The 24,643-nt window shown below is 52.5% G+C and overlaps 1 protein-coding gene across 1 annotated transcript in view; it reads left to right on the plus strand.

Annotated features, from left to right (window-relative positions):
* Positions 1-205: 205 nt before the first annotated feature.
* FAM78B (family with sequence similarity 78 member B) overlaps positions 206-24,643 on the plus strand; it is an 82,997-nt gene continuing 58,559 nt past the window's right edge. The window contains exon 1 of the mRNA XM_069479114.1: positions 206-1,228. Within this exon, the coding sequence (XP_069335215.1) occupies positions 966-1,228 (263 nt within the window). The 5' untranslated portion in view covers positions 206-965. The remainder of the gene's footprint in view (positions 1,229-24,643) is intronic.

Consider the following 24,643-nt stretch of genomic DNA (forward strand, 5'->3'; position numbering starts at 1 on the left):
GCGCCGCGCCCTGCTGGGCCCCACCCACCCCCCGGCGCGGCCCGTCCCAGCACCCCACCCCCACCCACGGGCGCCACCTACCCGCGCCCCGCCCTGCCCTGGCCCCACGTGCGGGGCCCCACCCTGGCGCTAGCGGCCCTTTAAACACCCCCACCCTCACACATGGCCCCCCCACGCGGACGGCAGCCGGAGAGGGACAAAACTCATGGCGTACAGCCAGTTTCCTCCGCGGAGCACGTTCCGGGCAGCCCCAGCCGGCGGGGCCCTCCAGCCCCGGCCACAGCCCCCTGGCGCCCCCCAAGGCCCGAGCTGCCTGGCCGAGGAGTGTCGCCGCGGTCTGGCTGCGGGGCGGGGCCGGTGGGAGCGCCGGTCTCCGCCGCTGCCGCCGCCTCTGCCTCCGCCTGCAGCTCGGGCGGCCCGCTCGCCCGCCGCTGGGTGCGCTGCACGCGGGGGGCAGCCGCGGTGCAGAGGTTCATGCGGCGGCGGCGGCGGCGGCGGCTGCTGCTGCTGCCGCCGCAGAGGCAGATAGACCGGGCGCTGCCGCCGCCGCCCTCCCCCGGCTCCATGCCGCCGCCGCTACCGCCTCCTCCTCTCCGGCGAGGGGCGGGGGGCTCCGGCCCGGGGTGGGCACCACTCCTCGTAGCGCCGCTCCCCTCCCTGCCCTCCGCCCGGGCGCTGGAGCCGGCGAGGGCACCCGCCACCTCCTAGGAGCGCACACTCCGTGCGCCCTGCCGGAGCGAGGGGGCGGGCGTGGGCGGGCGTCGGGGCAGCGGGGACCCGGCGCGGCGGCAAGAGGAGGGGGCTTCCCCGAGGATGCCCGGCAGCCGCTCCCCGCTCCTAGGCACGAGCTGAGCCGGACCGGGAGCGAGCGGCGCGTAGCCATGCCGGCGTGACGGGCGCCCCCGGCCGCCCGCGCGGGCCCCCGCGCTGCCCCACGCCGCGCCGCGCCGGCGCCGGGCGGCAGGATGGGCTGTATCCAAAGCATCACCTGCAAGGCGCGGATCCGGCGCGAGAACATCGTGGTGTACGATGTGTGCGCCACCATCGACCAGTGCCCCACGCGCATCGAGGAGACCTCGCCCATCGTCCTGCGCTACAAGACCCCCTACTTCAAAGCCTCGGCCCGCGTGGTCATGCCCCCCATCCCCCGCCACGAGACCTGGGTGGTGGGCTGGATCCAGGCGTGCAACCAGATGGAGTTCTTCAACACCTACAGCGACCTGGGCATGTAAGCGACCCACCGCGCGGCGCAGAGCAGGGTTCCGGCCCCCGTCTCTGCTCTCCACCCTGACCCCCACACCCCAGCTCTTTCTTGCCGCTGTCCCCATCCTCTTTCTAAACCTTCCTCCCGCCTCCTCTCCCACCTCCCTCCTCCCTACGCTTTTGTTTCAGTCACTGGGCGGGTGTAGGGAGGCTCCTCGCGAAGGCATTTTCCCGTGGTTTGCTCTGACTCCCCAGAAACGCGAGGAGAACGGTGCGGGGCGGGAAGAACGCGACAAGGAGGGTTCAAGAGGCGGAGGTGGGGGTGGCTGGCGAGTGCCCTGGGAGTTTCAGGGCGCTGTCTGTGCTTTGTGGGGCTCTCCGGGAAGAGTTTGGGGGGAACCGTAGAGGAGTGGAGTGGAGTGGAGTGCCGGGGGCGCATGGGCTGTGCCGCGCGTCTTTTGGAGAAACCGGAGCAGGCTTGGAAGAGAAGGTCCCGGGCGTCTGAGCAGGAGTTGGTGGTTCAGCCCTTGCCCCCTCGACTGTTGAATTCAAGACCTTGTCCCCCAGGCCAGGGAGGCCGGAGGCATTTCTGTCTGGAGCCGCCACCCCGGCAGAGCTGCCTCTCTGGCTCCGCTCCCCCTTGAACCAGTTCTGGTAGGAGCTGGGAGGCACCGGGCGCGTCCCGGCCAAGCAGGGCGGGTGGCCTGTGCGAGCAGTCTCCAGCTGGCGTGGCGCGGGGTGTTTCTTATGCTCACGGAAAGGGTGGCTCTTTTGTCTGTCTAGGGTCTTTACTTTTCAAAAGTTTCCTAATTGTGGCGCTGGAAGGGATTCCCCGGCGCCCACCGCCGAATCCCGTTGGCGAGCTGGGAGCTCTCCAACTTCTTTCAGCAGCGCGGGTTGGTGCGCGCCTGGTTTGGCGGCCGCGGCGGAGACCCGGGATCGCCGCGGTTCCGTGGCCGCCAGGGGCCAACAGCCTGTCCCCCGCACGCTGCGGGCGGCCGGTCGCGTCCAGGACTTTTTTATTTGCTAAATTTTCATAACTCCGTGCCCGCCTCCTTTCAGAACAAGACTCTGAGTAGTCGGCAACTAAAATGGCTAAAAGGTCTGGGGCCTGCGTTCCACCTGCTGTTACAATGTAGGTCTAGAACACCCTAATTATCCCGCAGCCTATAGGGAAACCCTTTTTCTGGAATTCAACCTCGTTTCATTTATTAATCTAAAACTCTAGAGCTCCCAAGGTTCACCTATTTAATATGGATATGGGGTGGGGGAGTTCCCATTTTAAAAGGTCAAACCATCTTCTTAGCAGCAGTTTGCAGGGTTTTTATTGCACTCAGAGAGCATGTAAGTTAACACTAGTCATAGGCGCTAAAAGAAATTTTGACAGGTCGTGTTGTTTCTTTTTTCCTCCCAAAGACTTTGCACTTTTCTCTTTAAGCATAAAAGCTCAATGCTGGAGAAACCTCGTTCCTAGGGAAGAAATGTGAGGACCGATTTCCAATATGGGTCTGCACACTGTGTTCTCTCTCTGGAAGATAGCTAGATGTGAAAAAAAATAGGGGATATATTATTTTGGGTGAATCATGCCATTTAAAAACAGACACACCCTCCAAAGAATGATTATATCTGAACATGTGTCTCTTAAAACTGCTTTTTTTAATTAAACCTATCATTTCCAGCCAAGTCAGGGAAAGCCACAGACAGGGCAAGGGCCCTCCCTCTCGTTCCCTGCCCTCACCCTGATGACGGTGGCTAATCTTGCTGGGGGACAGTGACTGCTCTCCTGCAGCCTGGGGCCCCTGGAAGAGCAATTGCAGCCAGTGTCCCTGAGCAGCCTCGCTTTTCCCGAAACTGCGCAGTGGGGCTCTCTGTTGCCTCGGATCTCTTGCAAATCAGTAAATCAAAAGTGTATGTGTGTGTGTGTGTGTGTGTGTGTGTATATATATATATATATATATATATAATTCTTTCCATAAAATGTAAAATGTACTTGACCTCAGGAGAAGTGGAATTAAGACATAGACATGGTAGTTGAACTTCCATGAACCTATAGGAGGGTGAGCCCACTTGGAACCAACTTTAAGGAGCATGAACCAGCAACAGGATTTCTGACCCTTCCCTGCTGAATCCTTGCATCCGGCATTTGGAAGGAGGTTTTGTTTTTAAAACTGCCGCTGGTCTTCGTGTTGTTGATGCAGGGGAACAAAAATAGTCTCTGAGAAATCATGAAGCATATTATTATAGATCTGTGTCCAGAGTCTACTTGTCTCTTCATGGTTGCAGTATTGCTATGTGTTTGAGGCCACTTTGGAGCCCAGATTTGATTGAATCAATTGCCACAACTGTTTACTCCCTGAAAACTTTGCCGGTGTAAACTTTTTAATGGGAACTCATATATGATGAAAGTCACTGCAATCCATTGGTTATTATGTCTAGTTTAGCCAGTACCTCAAGTGGAAAAAAATACCACAGGCTGAATTTTCACGCCTGTGCAATATTCTGTCACATGAACCGTGATATGGTGAAAGGGTTTGAGTTTGAAAGCTGCCTTTTCAATGTCTTTAAAAGTGCTGTGTCGGAGCAAATCCACAGCTTAAAATGGCAATAAACCTCTATCTGCAGGATTCAAAGAAAACATGCTCTTTTGTGGTTTAAATTTTAAACATTTCCAAGAAGGGATAGGCTTCTGAAAGAGCATTTGAAATAGTTGATGGTCAAGGTGGCCAGAGCTTAATCTGAACTCGAACTCAGTAACTTGGCACTTCTCAGATGATTTTGTAGAATCCAGGCTGGTGGATACTTGTGGCACCTGTTTATTTCCCATTTGGCCCTGGTAAATCCTGCTCATGCAGCCTTGAACAGACTGCTGCAAGTCTTCATCCTTCAGGGAGGAAGGGCCCCTGACTTTTCTCAGCCAACCTGTCAATAAACAAATATTTACCAAAGTGCTTCTGATGTCCAGGCACTACCAAAGAAAACAAAGAAAAACAAAGAAAACAAAGGTCTTGCTGCTCCTCCCTGTAGGACCAGTATGGACACATGCAGAGAAAGCCAGTGCCCCTCAGCAGTGTGGGAGAAACTGGGTGACCAGGCAGGGTTTTCTAGAGATGAGTGGACTCAAGCCGGACTCTGAAGGATGGAGAGCATTCAGCTAGGCAAGGAGGAGGGACTAATTCCAAAGGGAAACCAGAAGATATATGGACGTAGGAAAATACAAGGTGTTTTAAGGGCACCTAAGCAGGCTGGAATGGAGTGTTCAAGAAGGAGAACAGTAGGAGATGAGGTCTGAAAGGTAGTTTGGGGTCCGTTGGTGGGCCTAGGACAACACAGTCTAGAAAAGAGAAGGTTAAAGTCAGGTCTTCTTGACCCGGCAGAGGCTGTCAGGAGGCTCTCCGTACCTTCCTATACCTTTTGTGTATGCAGGAGCTCCCCGTAGAGGCAGAAGACTTTCATGGTTCAACAGTTTTGAATGCTGGAACACCGCACTGGGGAGGTTTCCTGAGTAAGATTTGAATAAGGAATGGGGCCCTTGTGCCAGGGTTGAATGAGGTGAAGCCCAGGTCGAGGGAGAGCTGTTACCAGCTAAAGGCCCTTCCCATTCTCTAAGTCCATGTGTGTTCTCTTGCAGAGCTATAAGGGAACGCTCCATGGACAGCCTAGGGCGACAGTGTGGGAGCCATCGCAAATGCCAATTTGGAAAACTTTGGCCTGGGTGAGACGTTAGGAGGTCATAGCTTACGCCTTTCCTTCGGGAGACAGCTCCTGCTTGTCTCTCCATTCCTCCTTCACGGCCAAGGCTATTGAGGATTTGACTGCACCCACCCACCTGTTGCCTGTTCAGTGAAATCCCAGCTGGTTCCTATTCATTATGAAACTGCTCTTGCTAAGTTTTCTGGGATATCCATGTCGTCAAATCCGGCAGACACTTTTGAGAGACTCTCACCTTTTCATCGATATTCCACATATCGCTCTGTCTTGAATCACTCCCATCTTTTAGCTTCCGTGCTATTTTTCCAGCTATTTCTTTGTGTCTCTCTCTCTCACCTCAAAATACAGTTCATCGGGACATTTTTCTTCTCATGCTGTACTTCCCGTGGGTAATGTCATCCATCCCAGTGGCAGGAGATGCTCTCTGTGATACACGGCCAACTCCAGTCTCGGTGTGTGTGCGTCTCTGCACAGTTGCCATGTAGCCATCGGAAAGACATCTCAAGCTTGAGGTATCCAAACCTGAGCTCTTGATCTCTGTTACAACCCCCACCCAAAATCTGCACTTCCACCATTCCTCCCCAACTTAGTAAATAACACCCCCGGTCTCTGAGTTGCTCAAGGTAAAACATCTGTGTGTCACCCTAGGTATTTCCCCACACATCCAGTCCATCATCAAATCCTACTAATCCCATCTCTAAGCTATATCTGTGATCCAGCCACCACACTCTATGTCCGCTGCTACCATCTGTGTTAGGGCATGTCACGGTCAGTTGTCACCTGCCCCTGCGAAAGCTTTCTCGCTAAACTTGCCACCTCCATTCTTGCCCTCCCTCCGGTCTGTTTCCCCCACAGCAGCCAGAGTGATATATTAAAAGCATAGATGCTATCACTTCCCTGCTTGACTTTCTATCACAATTAGGATACAATTCAAAAATCTCTTCCCACTCTCTGAATTTCTATTCTTAAGCCATGCCAGCCTTCTTCCAGCTTTTCAAAGGAACCAACTTTATCCCAACCCAGAACTTTTCCATATGCTGCTCTCCGTTTGAAACGCTTTTCCTGCCTACCCTGTTCTAGCTAATCCCTACTCCTCATTCAGGTCACAGCCGTTACCTCCTCTGAGAGGCCACCCCTGATGTCACAGTTTGTGTTAGGATCCTCCTGTTCATCTCTTTCGCAATGCCCTGTTCTTGTGTTTATTCAGTTAGTAAGAATACGATTGTTCATTTAACTTCTGACTTGTTGGCTAGAATATAAATTCCAGGAAAGCAGATGTATTCATTCTGTTCTCTACGAACAGTGCATGGCCCACAGCAAACATTCAATAAACTTTTCTTACAAAATAAATAAATGAGCCATTTTTCTGACCTCAAATAGTCTGTGTCCTCTTTATAAATCATGTCTCTTCAAAATTAGCTTTTCACATTAAACCTAAGATTAACTTCACAAAGCTCTTGAACTCTAGACAGTCCAGCGGAATTGCTTGCACTAACTTGCACAGCTTAGCTGCATTGTGCTTGTGTGTCGTTTTGTCCTGATCGTCAGCACAGGGCTTGTCTCTGTCATTTCCTCTGTCTCCTTGCGGTGTTCTGTGCACCAGGAGTAGCGTTCATCAGACACCGAAGCCTCACTGCCACGTCACCTACACACCTGCCTGCTGTAAAGTGGGTGTGTCCCCAGGAGACATAATGCAGGAGCCTCGCTGTCGCATTGTTGCACCTGCACCACTAACTGTGACTCCCTCAGGACTTGCGGAAGAGATGGCCTAAAGGCCTTGCCTGGCAGAGTCATCTCCCCCAAGCTAGAGCTCCCCTTTTTGTTACCAGCTACATGCAGCTGCATGTCCAGTGTGGCTTTAAGTGTGGCCTCACTGGTCATAGAGATGTGTCCGTTAGGTATTTTGCTCTTGAGGACCAGATGGCCTCATCTGTCCAGAAAGCCTGATGAGTCTCCAGGCCATTTGCCCAATCCGTACCCATCCCCCCATTCCCATTGCATCCATCAGGAAGGTCACGATCTGGAAGTAGCCAAAGCAGCTCCTCACCAGAAACACAAGAGACCCCAATCTAGAGTATCAGATGGGAAAACAGGATCCAATTCCTTTACTGAAGTCCTGAATGCCCTTGAAGGGGAGATGGCCTGACCCTTTGCCTCTAATCTCCTCCATCTCTGCAAAAGAGGAGCAGCAGAGGATTAACCAGTCTTACCAGGGAAGCTGTAAGCTCACTGGAGATAAAGCACAACTCTGGAGGTGGAGGGGGGAGAGAGAGAGGGGAGAGAGAGAGGAACCACATGATTAGGGAAAGAAGTAGAAGGGGAGAAACAAACAGGAAGTTAACAAATGTGGCTCGTGTAGCCTGGAATGCTAATCTGCTGGATGATGGGGGACAGCAGGGACAGGAGATGAGCCCCGAGGGCCCTGGACTGCCAGGTGTCGGTGACCTTCCCCGGGCAGCAGGAGCAAGTGCTGTCTTTGGGGCCAGGTCTGCAGAAGCATCAAGCACCAGGTTAAGGATGAAGCCTAGCAGTTGATAAGGAAATGCACAAACTGGTGTAGGATATAAGATCCCAGATATCCCCTTTCCTTCTCGTTTGTGCTGCCCTCTGAGCTCATCTGAGCCTCCCAGCCATCGTGGGAACTAGGTCCTGACATCATGCTGACCTCACTGATGGGGAGACTGGCTCAGGGCTTCAGTGACTTGCCCGAGGCCATCCATGTAGTAAGTGGCCAAACTGGGACTGTAAGCCACGTCGTCTGACCTGTGTCCTGGCTTCCTGTGTACTGCCACAGCTTGACCTGTGGTGGGGACCAGTCAGCCCTCCATATCAGCACTGGGAAAGCCAGTATTAATAGTTATGGCTGCTGTCATGGCGCACGGAGCTCTCTTCCTCAGAGCTTCTTGTGGGGAAGTCTAGCATTGCCCAAAGGCCCCAAGTAGGTGATTTCGTAGCTTCCTTCTTAGCAGCCTCCTTCTTCCCTTGGTCACTGTACCCCACTGATAAGAAAAATTGTCACAGGTAACAGAGGGGCCACAATTTCTGATGTCGTATTAACACTAAACAGGCCACAGGAAGTGGCTATAATTGATAAGTTAGTTATTATGGACTCCTGTGAGAAGAGAAATAACAGGAAATTAGTAGCAGAGCATTCTGGGGAACCCTCGCAGAGAGGCGGAGCCCTTGCCGGGAGGGTCGGGGCCTGCACACCACAGCAGAGGGGCTCGCGGTGTGGGATCTCCCTCCGAATGGGGAGAGTCACGGGACAAGGGGCCTCTCCTTCTCACCAGTCCAAACCCACGCGGTATTTAAGGACGGTTCTAGAGTCGCTGCTGTTACGGGCGTCGGGAAGGCAGGCGTGAGTGTGCCTGTGCTGGGAGAGTTGTCCACATGGAGGGGGGCCTGGTGTCTGGGAGGAAAGGGAAAGAAAAATAAAATAACACACACTCAGCGTCTGTGTGCCTGGCACCATGCTGGCTGCTTTCCATACCTGACCTTGTTGAGGGACTTTCTCCTGCAAGGGTCAGGGAGGCTCAGAACTAGCCCAGGGCGGCCTGGCCAGCAAGTCGCCAGGCAGGAGTCAAGCCCGTGTGCTCTGACTGCTCTGTTTCTGGTAGACTGCCTTCCCTCCCAGGAAGGAGACTCTCCGAACTTGCTCTGCAAAATATTGATAATGATAACATTGGACCTAGCTTTATTGTTTTTTTCTGATTTGTCCATTTTCTCTCTTCTTTGGAAACTAAGTTGCTCTGAGATGATGTGTGTGCACCTCTTTGAACTCCCCCTGGGAATGGCGTGAGTGATTAGCCGTAAGAGCCACGTCTTTGTAAGAGGCCAGGAGCAAAGATGGCGGAACAAGCTCCATTCGTGCTGAGGGGCTCATTCCCTGGGAGCAGGGGGCACCGTTCTCAGCAGTCAGGGGCCACAAGCTGGCTGGGCTGGGCTGCAGGGTTTAGCCCCGTGCCTGCACCTCCAGAAGCTTTCCTGTGGGCCACACCTGGGCCCTAACGGGCAGCCCTAGGCCCGGTCACACAGCCACCCAGACCACCCAGGTACTGCTAGTGGAGCTCTGTCCATCCCTCACACTCTCCAGAGAGTTACTGTTTGGGTGGGTGATTAGGAAGAGAAGGAGAAAGAGGATTCCCTTCTGGTGGTGGAAGGGACCCCTGGCTCTACCGTCAGCTCATCGGACGTACCTCTGGCTCCCGGGAATTTCCATACTGTTCCTTTTATCCAGGCCCCCTCAGGCCATCGTGTTAGCCGTGCAGACCCTGCTCCCTCCTTGGGTTCTGGGATACAGGCCAGCTGGAACCGTTCACCGTGCCGGTTGAAGATCTAGCTGCTGGCTCCCCAGCACAGCGGTTTGAGTCAGAAGACCTGGGTTCTGGTGCCAGCTGTGTGGCCTTTGGCAGGTCCCTTAACAATTCAGTGTTTACTTTGCCTGTACAAAAATGGGCAATAATAGGATCTATCCTGTCTCCTTCACAGAGGTTGGGAATCAAGTGAAATGAAAAATGGGAAAGGGCTCTCCAAACCGTAACGTGCTGTGTGCATGGGATTTTTATTATTGCAGAGCATGTCTGTCATTATTACCAGAGGGTGACTCTAGACCAGCCTTAAGGAACGTGGAGGTTGTGGTAGTGGCCCTGCAGCTTCCCTGGGCAGAGAAGCCTTCTGACTCTGGAGAGGGATTCTTGACATGTCAGCCACCACTTAGAGCTGGAGGACAGGAGAAAGGCTTGCTTTGTACCTCTGGAGCCAGGGCTGTTTTCTGCTCATCCTCAGAGGAGGGCGATAGAGACCCCCCATTTCACCCAGAAGTCACCCTCCCAGCCCTGCTCCAAGCTGTGGACTCTGGGCAGCATTCAGGGCCCCAGCTGTTCCCGATCCCTGGGCACGATGCCTGCGGCTTAGCCACATCCCCGTGGGGACTGCCCGCCCACTCCTGAGCCCTCCTTCGATGACAGTATCAGCTGGGCTCAGGGAAGGGGCCACAGCTGGCCCACGCCAAGGCCTGGAGGGTGGGGCACGGCGAGAGCACGTGAGCCATGCTGTCCGTGCTCAGGAAGGTGGCGGAGTTTCCCGCTTGGGTGGACAGATGAGACCATCTGAAATATTTATGTCTACAGCTATTTTTAATATGCTTTATTCTTTCCAAGTCCTGTTCTTGGTTTTGTCTCTTTGTAAGGGGACCTCACATAATTAACCTCACAATAATCATGAAACATGTCTAGGGTGACAGTTTTTCCCGTTTTAAATAAGCAAAGAGGTCCAAAGAGATTAAGTCATGTGCTCAAGGTCATGCTGGCAAGCCTGGTAGAATCAGGCTGCTGCCCAGGCTAGCCACTTCCTGCCCCAGTGCCCTCCTGTGCCAAGTCCATGGTCAGCCAACAAGGGATGGGAGTTGGGGACGGGAGAGACGTCCTCCTCAGAGCCATGTGCATTGGGCATCTCTGGGTCAGCCACCATGTGGGCACTTCTAGTGGCATCATTTATGGCCTCTGAAGACAAGAGAGAGAAGACTGGACCATCTAAATGGGTTCAACAAACGCAAAGAGAAATTTTCAGACTGTCAGATTTGAACAAAATAAATAAGGCCATGTGCCATCTGATGGCACATCAGTGGAGTCACTGTGACGGACCTGCCTGGGAAAGCCACTGGCTCCCGCTCCTGGGCCCTGACCTTTCAGAGCTGGCTCGTGGCCGGTGTCAAGCCGAGGTGCTGGGAGGCTGCCAGAGGCCTGGCTAATGGGAAGCAGTGAATCAGCATCCTGCGTCCCCAGTTTCTGCAGCGTCCTGGAGGGGCAGGCAGGCCAGGCAGGCCAGGGCCTCTGGGGCATGCGTGGTGGCAGGGACAGGCTTTGGCAAGCCCAGGAACTGCCAGAAACAGGCACGTTAGATGTTGCTTTGCCTGGGACGTGTGGAGAGGGAGAGGCTTGAAGGGGATCGGGTGCGCTCATTCTGTTAGAGCAAGGCCTTACTTTCTCTGTCTTCCTCCTCCTGACAGCCCACCGCTGACCCTCCATTCCAAACGGCAGCCTCCACGCCTGGGCTGGGCAAACCAATTCAAGAACAGGTTTTTTTTTTTTAATGACTTCACTATTTGAGAATCTGTTTCAAACTTCCATGCACCATCTTCACATTCTTTAGGGAGCATGAGAGATTCATGCCACCAAACTAAACCCCAAACTCCTGTCAAAGATATTTTGTTGGCCTTTGGGACCAAGGAGCCTGTCTTTTGCCAAGGCACCTGTACACTTTGAGTGGGGGGCAGGTATCTGCTTGTCATCTGTCTCCCCATGAAATCGTAGGCAAGGTACTCAGTAACAATAATGACAGCTCTTTGTTGAACACTTAACTAGTGCCGGATGCCTCATATGCACTGTCTATGACGTAGGTGCCACCATTATTTTCCTCATATTAGAGGTGCTGAAACTGGGGCCTAAAGAGGTTGGGTCACATGCCCAGCATTACCCCGCTAATTAGTGACAGGGCCAGATTTGGAAACCAGTTCACTGCCAGTTGGTTAACAAGCACGAATTGAACTGCTGCTTGGTTCACTCGGCTGATGAGACCAGGGTTTGGAATCAGACTAAAGGGACTGTCCGTGCACCTGAGTCAGTACTCTTCGCCCTTCCAGCTACCTTGCAGGTGACTGCTACTGGCCACCAGTCCCAGCAGGGTCAAGATTACGGAGCAGAGAACTAGCCAGAACAACGCGAGTGGTAGGCCGGCAGAAGCGTCCTTGACTCATGGGGCGTTAGGACGGTGCAGGAATCATCTCGCCCGACTGCTCCTTTCACAGACGGGGCCGCGGAAGCCCAGAGAGGGGCCAGGCCACGGGCCAGTGAGAGCAGAACCAGGGTTCAGACCCCTGGGCCTTCGCTGGTGAGTCAAGGCTGGAGGCACCCCTGGCACCCGTAGTCTGTAAAGCGGTCATCAGGGGTCACCACCTCCTATCTTCCCGTCACTGCTCCCCCCACCTTGTTTCCTGAGGGTCCCAGTCTCCAGGCGGAGATGGCCGCCTGCCCGAGAGAGGAAGTAGCCCGGGTGCAGGAGGAACCCGTCCCTCGGCAGCACGCAGAGGAACTGAAGTCAACCGAAGAGATGTCGACACAGTTGCCAGGCGCAGAGAGACAAGGCTGTTTTCAGCGTCCACAGCACAGTGATTAGCAGGCAGGAAAGGAGAGGGGCTCCCCGGAGATACCCATCGCAGATGGCAAGAGATAGGAGGGCTTGGCCGCCCAAGGGAGGAGGGAGGTATGGAGAAATTGAGATTCAGCCCGGATTCCCAACAACCGAGGGTCCCTTTCCTCCACCCTGCAATACCCCCCCCCAACCCCGGACCAGGTGCCAATGGCAGGCACGGGCCTCCTGGCCCCCTGCCCACAGACAGGCAAGGTATCTTCGTGGCTTCTGGCAGCTCCAGAAGAAAGAAGATCCAAGTGGTGTCAAAGATGACAGATTGTGAGGGGGCCAGGGGCCCTCCCCTGACAGCAGGGCTCAGCTGGGAGGCCCCTGCGGAGCAGAACAGATGGGGGAAGCCTGAGAGGGGTATCCTAGCAGCCTGGAGACGCTGTCTGTGTTGTGGCTTTCAGCTGGGTTTCACTCAGTTCTTGTTTTGTTGTTGCTTTGTTTTGTTGAGGCATCTTAGCACAGGGGCGTGATGTACATGTGCTCTGCTTACCCTAGAGAGGAAGGAGAGTGGGGTGGGAGGAGCAGAGGAGAGCTGTGCAGCCCGCCCCACCTTTTGCTTTGCCCTTGTTGGGATCTCAGGGGGTACAGAGGAAGGGCTGCAGAGGGGGATGCGTGTGCACCTCAGACCAGCCTGTCACCTCTGCCTGCCTGGCTGACTCCAAAGCTGTGGTCTTTGTACCACTCCAGGCTGCCTCTCATGAGGACTCTGGAGATCCAGGGCTATGTCAGGTGGTCCATCTCCTCCTTGCATAGTCCTGTTCCAGCCTGGCCCTCCCTCTCAAAACTTGCACTGGGTCCTGGCTCCTGCCTTCCCTGGAGGCCCCTCTGGAAGAGGAGGCATCCCCAGGTCTCCTGGATTGCTTGTACCCCCCACTGTTGTCCCACCTGCCTGGTGTGGCCTGGTCAAGTCTTGTAACTCTCAGGGCTCCTGCCTGTCTGATCGGCCCTGCTGCCTGATCTTCAGTATTTGTTGCTGGGCTCCTGCCTGCCTCTGTCGAGATTGACTCCTTGTACTGTCTCTGTGTCCATCCCAAGCTCTGCCTGTCTAGGTTCTGACCCCCTGCTTTTCTTAAGCCAGTCACTCTTTCAAGCTGCGGGGCTTTAGCCAGATGCCTGTGCCCAGACCACTCTTCTCCTGGATCCTCCGACTTCTGACTGGCTCCCTGTGTTGGGCTCACCCTCCCCCTCTGACACTGAAGAAACTAATACAGAGGGAGCCACAGCTAGAGGAGCAACGCTGTTCTTCCCCCTAGGAGCAGAATCGCCCACCCTGTTCCTGGAGCCTGTGAGCCACTCCGTCCCCGACATTCCCTCCACTCCCAGCTGGGCTTCTGCTTTCCTCTCATGAGTGAGTTTCCAAAAGCTGTGGGCTGAAACACGGTTGAGACCGAAGTTTTGAGGACTTCCCCGGAGCAGGTTGGGTTTGGAATCCAGAGAGGGTGCAGGGAAAAGGGAAATTGATTCAGCAAGCACCCAGGGCCAGCTCATTCGCAGCAAGGGCGTGGCAAAGAGAGGGAGCAGGAAAGAAGTTTAAGAGCATGGGTTACTGCCCTTGTTGTCTTGGTAACCATCAGAAAGGGTAGAAAGACCTGGATGTCAAGAGTAGACCCTAAGGTGTGGAAAAGAAGACAACGAATGGGGTGCAGACTGGGACAAGGGCCGCCATGACAGGCCTAGTTCCTCCATCACAAGGGCAGACAAACTCTTGACCTTCTGTCCTGCCCTGTCCTGCCAGTGCGGAGCTGGGAAGCCCAGGTGAGACTGGTAGCTGCTGTCATCCCTATCCCTGGTACCAAGAACAGCCACCACCCTAAACTTCTCTGCTGCAGAGCTCCCTGAGACGATGTGTCCTGCTGGGCGGCTGAACTGAGTGGCCTTAGCTAAGAGGTTCCGGAGAGGAAAGAGAGGGGAGGAGCTGGGAAGACCAGAGTGGTCCTCCCACAGCCAAGGTAGGCCTCCTCCTGCACTGGCCAGGGCCTGGGCTTCTGGGGTGTCTCTGAGAGAGGTTGTCTTTCCAGAACCTGAATCCCACAGAGAATCTGGACCATCTTGCTCCCTGTGGGGTTGCTTCATCACAGCTGAAAAGAGTTTCAAAGAGGGAACTGTTGCATAATCAGACCAAGAGTTGGACCTAGAAGAAGGTTGGGTGCCAGGGGTCATGGTGTGGATTGAGGAAGGATTTGGCCTCCTCTGGGGCCACAGGGCCCTCAACGTTGAATGGAAGGGGAGAATGGCGTTTGTCCACATGACAAAGTTTTTGTGGAAACTGTATCTATTGACCTTTAACCTTGGGATCTGTGCATAGTTACTTTATCATAAAGCAGCTAATTCTCTTTAGCCAAATGGTTGAGTAGTTGAGTGGGTCTGGCACTTGAAGCAGAAACAGTCCCTGCTGGGGATTGTTTGTGGACACCTGGAGCCTAGGACGTTTCCTTTTCCGCTTACAAAGGGCCACGGTTTCTGCAGTTTTTATCGACAACTTCAGACTCCAGATTGAGGAGTCCTAGCCCAGCTACCCCCCTCAACTGGACAAGCTGTCACTGCCTAGCCAGGAAGAGCAGGATGCTTCTGATCAGAAGGCAGGAATGTTTAGATCTCCCTTCTGAGAGGGAAGTTGGATGCCAAGAGGTTTTTTTTCAAGATTTACCTTCAGCATGTGGTGCTTCCTAAAATGTCTGGCCATCAGAATTAGAATCTAGAGTTACACCCTGATACGTCATGGCTTTCCAAAAAAAGGAAAATCATCTTGGAATGTTTTCATGCCATCCCCAGAATGCAAAGACATTGAAAAAACATTGATCATAAATACCCGTGGTTAAACTGAAGCAAAGTAACCAGAGACGAAGAAGCGGGTGAGACAGGTTGTCTTCATGGGGACATTTCCAGAGCACAGGCCAATTTACAGGGTAGCATCGAACACCTGAGCTGTGACAACTTTAGATGCAGTGGTTTCCGGTCTCAGTGTTCAGCTTCTACTCTGATGCCATCCTAGATGACCCAGCACAGAACTGAGGTGCATCTCCCTGGCCTTCAACTCCTTGGCAAAAATCAACTTCCATACCAGATCAAAATCCCAGTTCTGGGTTATACATCCATCTAACTTCTAAACATTTCTAATTTTCTGTATATTTCCTTTTTCTTTCTTTCTTTCTTTTTTTAAGAGACAGAGTCTTGGTCCATTACCCAGGCTGGAGTGCAGTGGTACAATCATAGCTCACTCGAGCCTTGAACTGCAGAGCTCGACGGATCCTCCTGCCTCAGCCTCCTGAGCAGCTGGGACAACAGGCATGCCCCCATACCCAGCTAATTTTTTTTATTTTTTGTAGAGACAGGGTCTTGCTACACTTCCCAGGCTGGTCTCAAACTCCTGGCCTCAAGTGATCTTCCCACCTTAGCCTCCCAAAGTGCTGGGATTACAGGTGTGAGCCACTGCACCCAGCCAAGAATGTCCATAAGATAAAGCTTGCTAATTGCATTGTACAGCTGTTCTATATTCTTGATAAATTTTATCTGTGTTATCAATTATTGAGAAAGTGCTGAAATCTCTCTATGCTAGTGTGTTCATGACTCCTTTTGCAGTTCTTTCAATTTTTGTTTTACTCATGTTTAGGCTAAGCCTGCTTATCTCTTAAGTTTTTGTTTTCCTCTTCATTTTTGACCCCTAGGAATTTATTTTGCCAACTGAATCATGCACTCAAGAAGAAATTGGCAATGGAGAGGTTTTCTAAGATATTTAGTCTATTATGAGTTATTTACTAGATTCTTCTGTTCCTCAGTTATAGAAAAAGTAAGCTTTTAATGGCTATTTTTTTCTGATTTGAATGAATGTCTTTCAAAGCAAGCTGCCTGTCCGGGCAAGGTTCTTTGATAAGAAGAACTGAGGTTTCTCAGCACTCTGCTGTTGGGGGTGAAGAGGGGTGCCATGGCACTGTGAGGGTTTGGACCTAAGGCCAAGGACAAGAGAGTCCCCACTGGGCACTGGGCACAGCCAACTGGGGTATACGCTGCCACAGCAGACACAGTCTCTCTGAGCTGTCGTAGGGGACTCTGCTGAATGACGACGGCATTTGTCACCACCTGTACACACTCCAGGGCCCCGAGTCTGCCTTGGCAAGCCAGAATGTTCTGCCGGAGGTGCAGCTGCATTCCTAAGTTGCCTTGAGCCCCCCGGAAGCACGGCCACCCCCAGTATCCCCTGCAGCAGCAGAGAGTCCGAAGTTGCTTCCTCCGGGTTTCCCTGCACCTGTTCCCTGGCCTTACCCCCGGGGCTTGTTGTGCGCTGGCATTTGGCTTCTGGCAGGCAGTAAGCTTGTCTGCTTCCTTCTCTTCCAGATGGCTCTGAGAAGGACCAGCAGAGGGGGGAAGGGGGCCAGGAGGCAAGGCATCTGCCATTTGGAAGGTGTGGCCAGGGACCCCTGAGAAGGCACACATGCCTAGTGTCACCCCGCACTCAGCAGGCCGACGCGCCCCAGGCATGCGGGTGACACGTGGGGATTCCCTGCGATGACCTGCTCTGAGACGTGGAGGTCTCAGTGTGGTGAGGGCCATATACACCTCGAGGGTAATGAAAAAGCCCGGGCTAGAACTCCAGCACTCACAAAAATGCGTTCTTGCACGTTACTTCTGTAGAGCCTCACGCTCACTCTTCCTCGAGATGGTATGATTGTTCTCCACGTGACTAGAGGGAAAACCAGGGCTCAGGAAGCTGAACTGTTTTTGGTAAGTTTACACCGTTAGGAAGTGGCCACGCCGTCCATCCCATTCCAAATCGATGCACCGCTTGGTAGCTGATAGTGGAAAAAGAAAGTGATAGAACTTTAGGAGCTGAAAAGACCTGGGAGGTCCCAGTCTGGCTTCTTTATTTTACAGGTGAGAAAACAGAGGTAAGAAGAGGTAAAGGGAACTGCCCAAGGTCATACAAGAAGCTGAGATTCTCAAAGGATGGAGTTTATTTTAAAATGTTTGTTTTTGTAACATTTAAATTCAATGAATTTATTTTTACGAACCTTCACCATTTCTCTGAGAAACGTACTCTCTAACAGGATGACAATGTACAGGAATAATTTCACCTGTTGGACAACTGCATTGGGAGGAGGGGACCTGAGCCCCTGTTGTCACCTGGCCTTCCTGCCACCAGAGGCAGAATGAGTTGTCTTCTCTCTCATTTCCACCTAGTTCCCATCAGAAGACTGAGCAGCATCCTGGCCGCCTGCCCGACTGTTGGGTAAATCCTTTGCTGATGCAGATTTTCATCATTGGTGCATCACTAACGGGCACAAAGATGAACAGGAAATGCTAGGCGTTTACACAAATAATGTCTCCTTTAGTGCTCATTCAAATTCATATTACCTCTATTTCGCACGTAAGGAAACTGAAGCTCTTGAAAGACCATGTAACTCGCCCAAACTCGCAGTGCTAGAACCAGCCCGTAACACCAGGTTCAAAGAATTCCAGACCTATGCTTCTGACCAGCGTTCTGCATACAGATGCTTTACCTAAAGAAGAAAAATGAACCTTAGCTTCTAAGCAGGGCTTGAGAAAGCTGGGGACAGCAAATAATTGGAACATCTGGTGACAAAATTATTGCAAACACTTTTACCAAACGGCCAGATTTATGCTGTATGGAAGGTATTTCAGGATTTGTCAGTAAGCCAAAAACAGTGTCAGGGTTGAGTTCTTTGAGTTACCAGCTCTCTAGACCCCTCGTACCTTACCTGGTGTTCATCTGAGGTTTCCACGTGGGTCTCCCCACAGAGTGAGAGATTCATCGTTGTTAGAGTCGAAGTGTTAGATTCCAGGAAGAGTGCGCCACCGTGGGAAAGAGCGTGAGGTTCAGAAGCCACTAGTCACCAAGAACTCATTGCCCTTAACTCCTCGTTGGCTGGGGGCACCATTAGGAAGAAACTTAGTCTGTAGGTTCCAATCCTGCCTCCCCACTTGCCAGCTGTGTGACTGTGGGCAGATTAGCCAACCTCCCGGTACCTCTGCTGCCCTACCTATAATAGTCATACCTACTTCGTAAAGTTGGTAGGAAGGACAAATGAGTTGAGTTAACATTTAGAAAGTGCTTAGAACAGTGCCTGATGTATGATTGGCACTATGTTTTTGTTACTTTTTTAAATGGGTGAACAAACCATCGATTGAATATCTGCCAGGAACTATGTGCTAGGAACTAGGCTAGGAAATTTTTCATACTATGAAGAAAAACTTGTTGTGGTTTTGTAAAAGCCCTTCATACAGCTGAACCTGCCCGCTGGTGTTTATCAGCACCTATGCTTGACATCGTGCCAGGCCCACTGTGATCCTGCCAGTCAGAGAGGCCCGCCGGAGCAGGGGGACCTGCTGGACCCGTAGCAAACACTTGACTGCACCAAAGTTGCCTTTTCGTCCAGCCTTTTCCAGGCAGTGTCGTGCCTGTTCCCTGCAGTGTCCTTGTGGGTTCTCACTTACCCTGTGGAGTCCGTCCCCAGAGAAGGTCTGGCCTGAGCTGGCTGCAGCCGTGTGAGGACTTCATCGTGCCTCCTGCTCACTGATTCCCATCGAGACGCTGTCATCCCGGCATCGCGCCTGCTTTTCATCTCTGAAACCACAGCCTGCCAGTATGAGGTTGGCTGTCACCCTCGACAACCCCTCGGACTTTTCTGGCTGTACGCTCCACACACAGGCAACCAGCCTTTCCTGTCTTGGTGTCAGCGAAGTTTCCTTCCCGTGTCCATTGTGCCTTTTACTGAGCTGAACTCTGTTCTTTCCTGCCACCTCTCCCAGGGTGAGGTTCTTTCTGATCGTTTCCCCCTAGAGCTGGTCCCTCCTGAACTCCAGCCAGGCGAGAACCAGACCCAGAACTCAGAGCCCTGGGATGAGGTTATGAACTCAGAACTTCCAGGAACGCTAATTGCTTTGTGTGTGTGCTTGGCGGTGTGGGGCTCAGGCATGCAGAGAGAGATTGTAGGTCATCGTCACACAGTGGTAAACGGAGCCGAGCACTGAGTACAAGGGAGGTGAAGGACCCAAAGCTTCCAAAAGAGGAGGCTCAGGACAATCCTACCAGCCCAAATGAAATGAATGCCAGTGCTCAGGAGGTACTTTCTACCTTCGTTGAGAGGTTGGCCGAGATGTCCCCTAAGACTCATTATCCATGATTTGTCCACTTTACCTTCTGGCCCCCTGAGTTGTGGCATTGAGCATCAGCTTCCCGACCCACCGTGTACTCTCAACCTCCCTTTTCTGAATCACGTGGGTACCTTTATAGGAAGCCCTGGACCCTGATTGCCCTTGGCTTAATGGCGGTCTGACCTTGGAGTGCTTGCATCTCAGTTACAGGTTATAGAAATCTCCTAAAACTGGTGAACAAGAACAACTTTCTGTCCATCCTCATGCCCATAGGACTGCATCATCCTGACTGGCTTGTCAGCAGCTCTTTTTTTTTCTGCACTTTAATGGATGCAAATGTCAGCAGCTCTTTATTCGTTATTTTATCAAGCACCAGCTTTCTATCAAGCGCTGTGCTAGACACCAGGGGGCTGTGAAGATCAGTAAGTTTAATTCAAGGTAGAAAAAATGACTCAGGAAGTATCCTAAATAAACATAATGCTTTGTGGTCCCAGATGCTATAAAACCCTGAGTGAAGAAGATAGAAATTGTCCTTTAGGGTCAAAAGTCTTTTCAACAAAATGGTGGTGGCAGTCACTGTAAGACATCAGTCCATTAAACTAAAGTCCTAGAGCATCTCCTTGAGTTGTCCTCGGGGAAGACTCTGGACCTTCCAAGCGATGTTAATAGTAACCATCCTTCATGCAGGTAGTGGAAGCTTACAAAGCACTCTCATTCACAACATCTCTTTGGCTCCTGGCAGTAGCTCTGAGCGGAAGGCAGAGAAGCTATCATCTCCCTTTTGCAAAGGAAGACGCTAAGACTCTGGAGAAGTGATGTGACTTGTCCACAGCCAGGGGAGCAGACAGAAGACTAAAACAGTATCTTCTGACTCATCGTCCACCATTCATCCACTTTACCATCCTACTCGCCTTCGGGTCCTGAATTTGAGCATCAGCTTAATGTGCAGCCAACCAAGAAAAAAAGCGCTGGGTGTGGTGGCTCACGCCTGTAATCCCAACGCTTTCGGAAGCTGAGGTGGGAGGATCACTGGAGGCCAGGAGTTTGAGACCAGTATGGGCAGCAGACTGAGACCCCATCTCTACAAAAAATTTAAAAATTAGCCAGGCATGGCAGCACATGCCTGTAGTCCTAGCTACTCAGGAGGCTGAAGCAAGAGGACTGCTTGGGACCAGGAGTTCGAGGTTGCAGTGAGCTATGATCGTGCCACTGCACTCCAGCCTGGGCAACGGAGCGAGATCCTGTCTCTAAAAAAAATAAAGAAAAGGAAGAAGGGAAAAAAAGAAAAAGCGTTAGTCACCTTTCATTTGGAAAGCTTGCATGGATGGGCTCCATTTGGTGCCAAAAATATGTCTTACTTGAGCTTGTCAGTGCTGATGTACAGATCCAAGACTGGGCATTTTGCTGACTTTTGCTAAGGCAATACACTGTGGCCTGTCTTAGTGTCATAGAGTGGCTGGAAGGGAATTTGGAGAAACATCTGATCCATCTCTCCCCCTCCTCCGTGCACCAGAGCCAGGTGAATGTCCTGTCCTGTGTGGGCCCTTCCATACTCCCCTTTGCCCATTGAGAAGCCTTCTCTCCCTTGAAAGCCTGGGCAAAGTGCGGGTGCTGTGATGGCACCTAGTACCCACCCGCAGGGTACCCTGGAAGGCAGGATGCAGGTGCACCCTGGAAGGCTGGGTTCAGGCAGGGGAGTGGGACGGAGGGAAGCACACCCACATCTAAAACCTTGCCTTGGTACCATGTTTAGGCGGCACCTCTTACTTGCAAACGTGAACTTGACGAAAGCAGTTTTGATGGACGAGACGGGAGTCTGAGGCAGGGACAGTGACTCCTGCGGTTTGTGGCCTCCTGAGTCTGTGGATGTCAGAGAGGAGTTAAGCTTTTCTGTCCCAGGGTCTTCCAGGTGGCACATCCTTTACCGTGACTGTAATGGACTCAGCCCACCTCGAGGGCATTTGCCCCGTCCTCCCACCTGCTCTCTTTGGTGTAGTTTGTCATTCAAGGACGGGGACAGGGTGGGGGGGGGCTGAGCTGTGCCTTTGAAGCGATAGCCAAGTGTGGTAGGTGCTGTTGAGTTCCCCCAACCCCACCCCACCTCTGGCTTTTCCAAAGAAACCCAAAACTCCTCCTTTCCCTGGACAGGAAGTGAGAGGAGGGGTTGCCTTTTCCATGGAAGGATGAATGAGTTCACAGAGAAGCCTCAGGGAGGTCTCTCCCGTTAAGACATGGCAGGTCTCTGCTTCCCGTGGGGACGCCATACCTGTGATGTGCTTCCCCCCCACCTTGCAGCTGAAGATTTGCCTTGAGGAAAGTTAGTTTACACCTTGTTACTGAAGAAAATAGCTGAGGTTTGAGAGGTAAACAGCCACCCACTCCCCGTCTGTCAAGAGCCAGTGCAGTTAAGATGAATGGGGACCTCTCCGCTCCCCTTTCCGCCCACGCCGCTACTCTGACTCTGCCGGCTCCATCATGAGGACAGCCAGCCTCCCCCTCCCCAGCCCTGCCTCCCACCTCTGGAGGGAAGCAGATCAGAATGGAGCTAATCTTTGAAAAAATATTTAATGTTCCAATGCCTTCCTTGCCTAGAAGCAGTTTAAGGGTTCCTGTGATTCTGGATTTAAATCCGTCTCTTCCACTTCCTACAAATGTATTGCCATCTGTTGATTTCATTCCCGCGACACCCACATCAAGACCATTCATAAGGAGGCTGGGGCCCGTGCCTGGACCCCTCCCCTCCTCGCAGCTCTCTCCCATCCAAATGCCGGCGCGCGGATCCGTGAAGACATCGCACTGGTGCGCGCACACACGCACGACACACACGCGCACACACACACACACACACACACACGCACGACAGACTGTCAGGCAGTTTCGAGCTGTGGTGTTTGCTCCCTAAATAGTTAGAAGTGGGCACCCACCAGTCCCCTCATCCCTGGGGAACCCTCGTTACTGGACCCATGAATTTGGATCCAGGATTTCTTTTGTGCCTTTTGTCGGTTGTTTTGGCTGCCTCATCATTACTTACTCTTTAATAAAATCACCCTCCTTTTTAACTTTCCTCAAACATGAGTTAGCGCATTGTGTCTCCTCTGTCCTTCAGCTCCTCAGGGCATCCAGCCCCTCCCCGTCCTGCCCTCCCTCCTCGAGTAAGGACCAAAGGAGACACTTCATGCTAAGTGCTCAGCACGGGACCTGGCGTGTGGTTAAGGGCTCAGTACCTGTTTTAGCATGTGCAAGTCCTATCTTTGAACCTCCTAATCTTTCTCAGGTCTGTCCTCTTCTCTCCCTCCCACTCCCTTACTGCAAGCCTCACCATCTCCTACCAGCTTTACCGCTCTGCCACGGCCTCCTGCCTGGCCTCTCTGCCCTCGGGCTCCACACTCTTCCCCTCCACCGCTGTCCTCCGCAGCACAGCCACAGTGGCCATCTCAAGACAAATCTGATCATGTCACTTGCTCCTACTTAAAACCCTCCTAAAGTTCCCCATTCCCTTCAAGATAAAATTCAAACTCCCTAGCAAGGAATGCCAAGCCTCTGGCGGTCTGACCTTTCCTGGGTAGAGATCCAGGGGCATCTCCAAGCTGTCTCACCCGCCAGTGCCTCCTTGGTACCTGGGCCAGAGCTCTACAACATGGCATGCAGCTCCCAGCCAGGGGCACCCTTCCTTCTCCTAGAAGACATCTGTGCTTCTGCCCTGACAGCCTTCCCTGGCACCCTTCCCCCAGTCTGGATTAGGTGTCCCTTCCTTCCACTGTCCCAGCCTCTGTCATGTGTTAATAGCTAACACTTAGGTGTTCCCAGACAGTTCATGTCTTGACACATTTAGTCATCACAAGGCTGTGTTAGCCACTGTTATTATCATGGCCCCTTACAGATAAGGAAATTGAGACATAGAGAAATTAAGAGATTTTCCTAAGATCTCACAGCTCTTAAGAGCTGCGATTCAAACCCAAATGATCTGGCTCCAGAGTGTCTCCTCGTAACCACTGGGCTCTGTGGCCTCTTACTCTTGTCCCATTGACCAAACCATGGCCCCTTCTGGACTGAGCTCCTTGAACCGAGAAACCATGTGCTATTCACGTTTGAGTCCTGAGCCTGTCTCGGTGCCTGGCACAGGGCAGGAGTGCAATTCCTTTTCAGTTAACCCTTCAGGACCATCCTGTGGTACTCAGCAGATTTTAAGACTAACCCACTTTTGCAACCAGTTGCCCACACGTCACTCCATAGGGTGCCTTGTATGTGCTACAACTCTGGGCGTCAGAGACTTAGAAGACAAGGCTCTTCCCTTGAGGAACTTATCATTTGATTGAGGAGATTAAAAAATGATACACAAACCTAAAGTAATGATAGCAATTGCTCAAATAGAAAACAAAACCAGCTTTGTTGTTTTATGGCCAATCCTTGTATAAAAGTAGTCTTCTTCATTTCGCAGCTAGACCCTAGGCCCCTGGATAGGCAGGGCCATGTGCCACACGGGTCAATGCCTGACGCGCAGGAAGTGCTGACGCTAATGCACCATTCAGCCTCTCCGTGGAGCTCAGGCTCCGCTGCTGCCCCATGCCCTAGCCTCGGTTATGCAGTCTTCCCAGGCTGGGGTTGCAGAGCTCACCCAAAAGAGCCAGGTTGGAAGTCGATTTCTGGGAGCAGAGTCCCAAGCTGCAATAGACCCGAATTGTTCGGGACACTAGAATCTCCTTTAAGTGCAGTCTAGCCCCCCACCCGCAACAATTATTTTCCATTGTGTAATGTCCCCTAGTGACCTACCTAGGTATAGCTCTCCACAAGGTAGCTCTCCCCTTCCATGCAGACTGCTCCAGGTCAGAGCAGGCCACCATGCGCCTCACCATCACAGCCAGTGACGATTGAGGAGTTGTGTCCAGGGTGAGGAAACCCAGGACTCCTGACAGGTGACATGCCCAGGCAGGACAGGCAGAGAATACCACAACTTTGCAGGACCAGAAACCAGACAAGACCTGCCAACCTGCCTCCTCCCTTTCTCCAAATGATCTAGCCTCGAGTAATGTCCCTCCTCCAGAGTCCAGGACACTTACAGTCTGTGCCTGGCATGTACAGCTTTGCACCTGTCAGTGTGCATGCAAAAGACAATGCAGGTTGGGCATGGTGGCTCACGCCTGTAATCCTAGCACTCCAGGAGGCTGAGGCGGGAGGACAGCTTGAGGCCAGGAGTTCGAAACCAGCCTGAGCAAGAGTGAGACCCCTGTCTCTACAAAAAATAGAAAAATTAGCCGGGCATGGTGGCACACACCTGTAGTCCCAGCTACTTGGCAGGCTGAGGCAGGAGGATCGCTTGAGCCCAGGAGTTTGAGGTTGCAGTGAGCTATGATGATGCCACTGTGCTCTAGCCCAGGCAACAAAGCAAGACCCTGTCTCAAAAAAAAAAAAAAAAAAAAACCAGTGC

This window comes from Eulemur rufifrons, chromosome 8 (genome assembly GCF_041146395.1).
Source record: "Eulemur rufifrons isolate Redbay chromosome 8, OSU_ERuf_1, whole genome shotgun sequence".
NCBI lineage: Eukaryota > Metazoa > Chordata > Mammalia > Primates > Lemuridae > Eulemur > Eulemur rufifrons.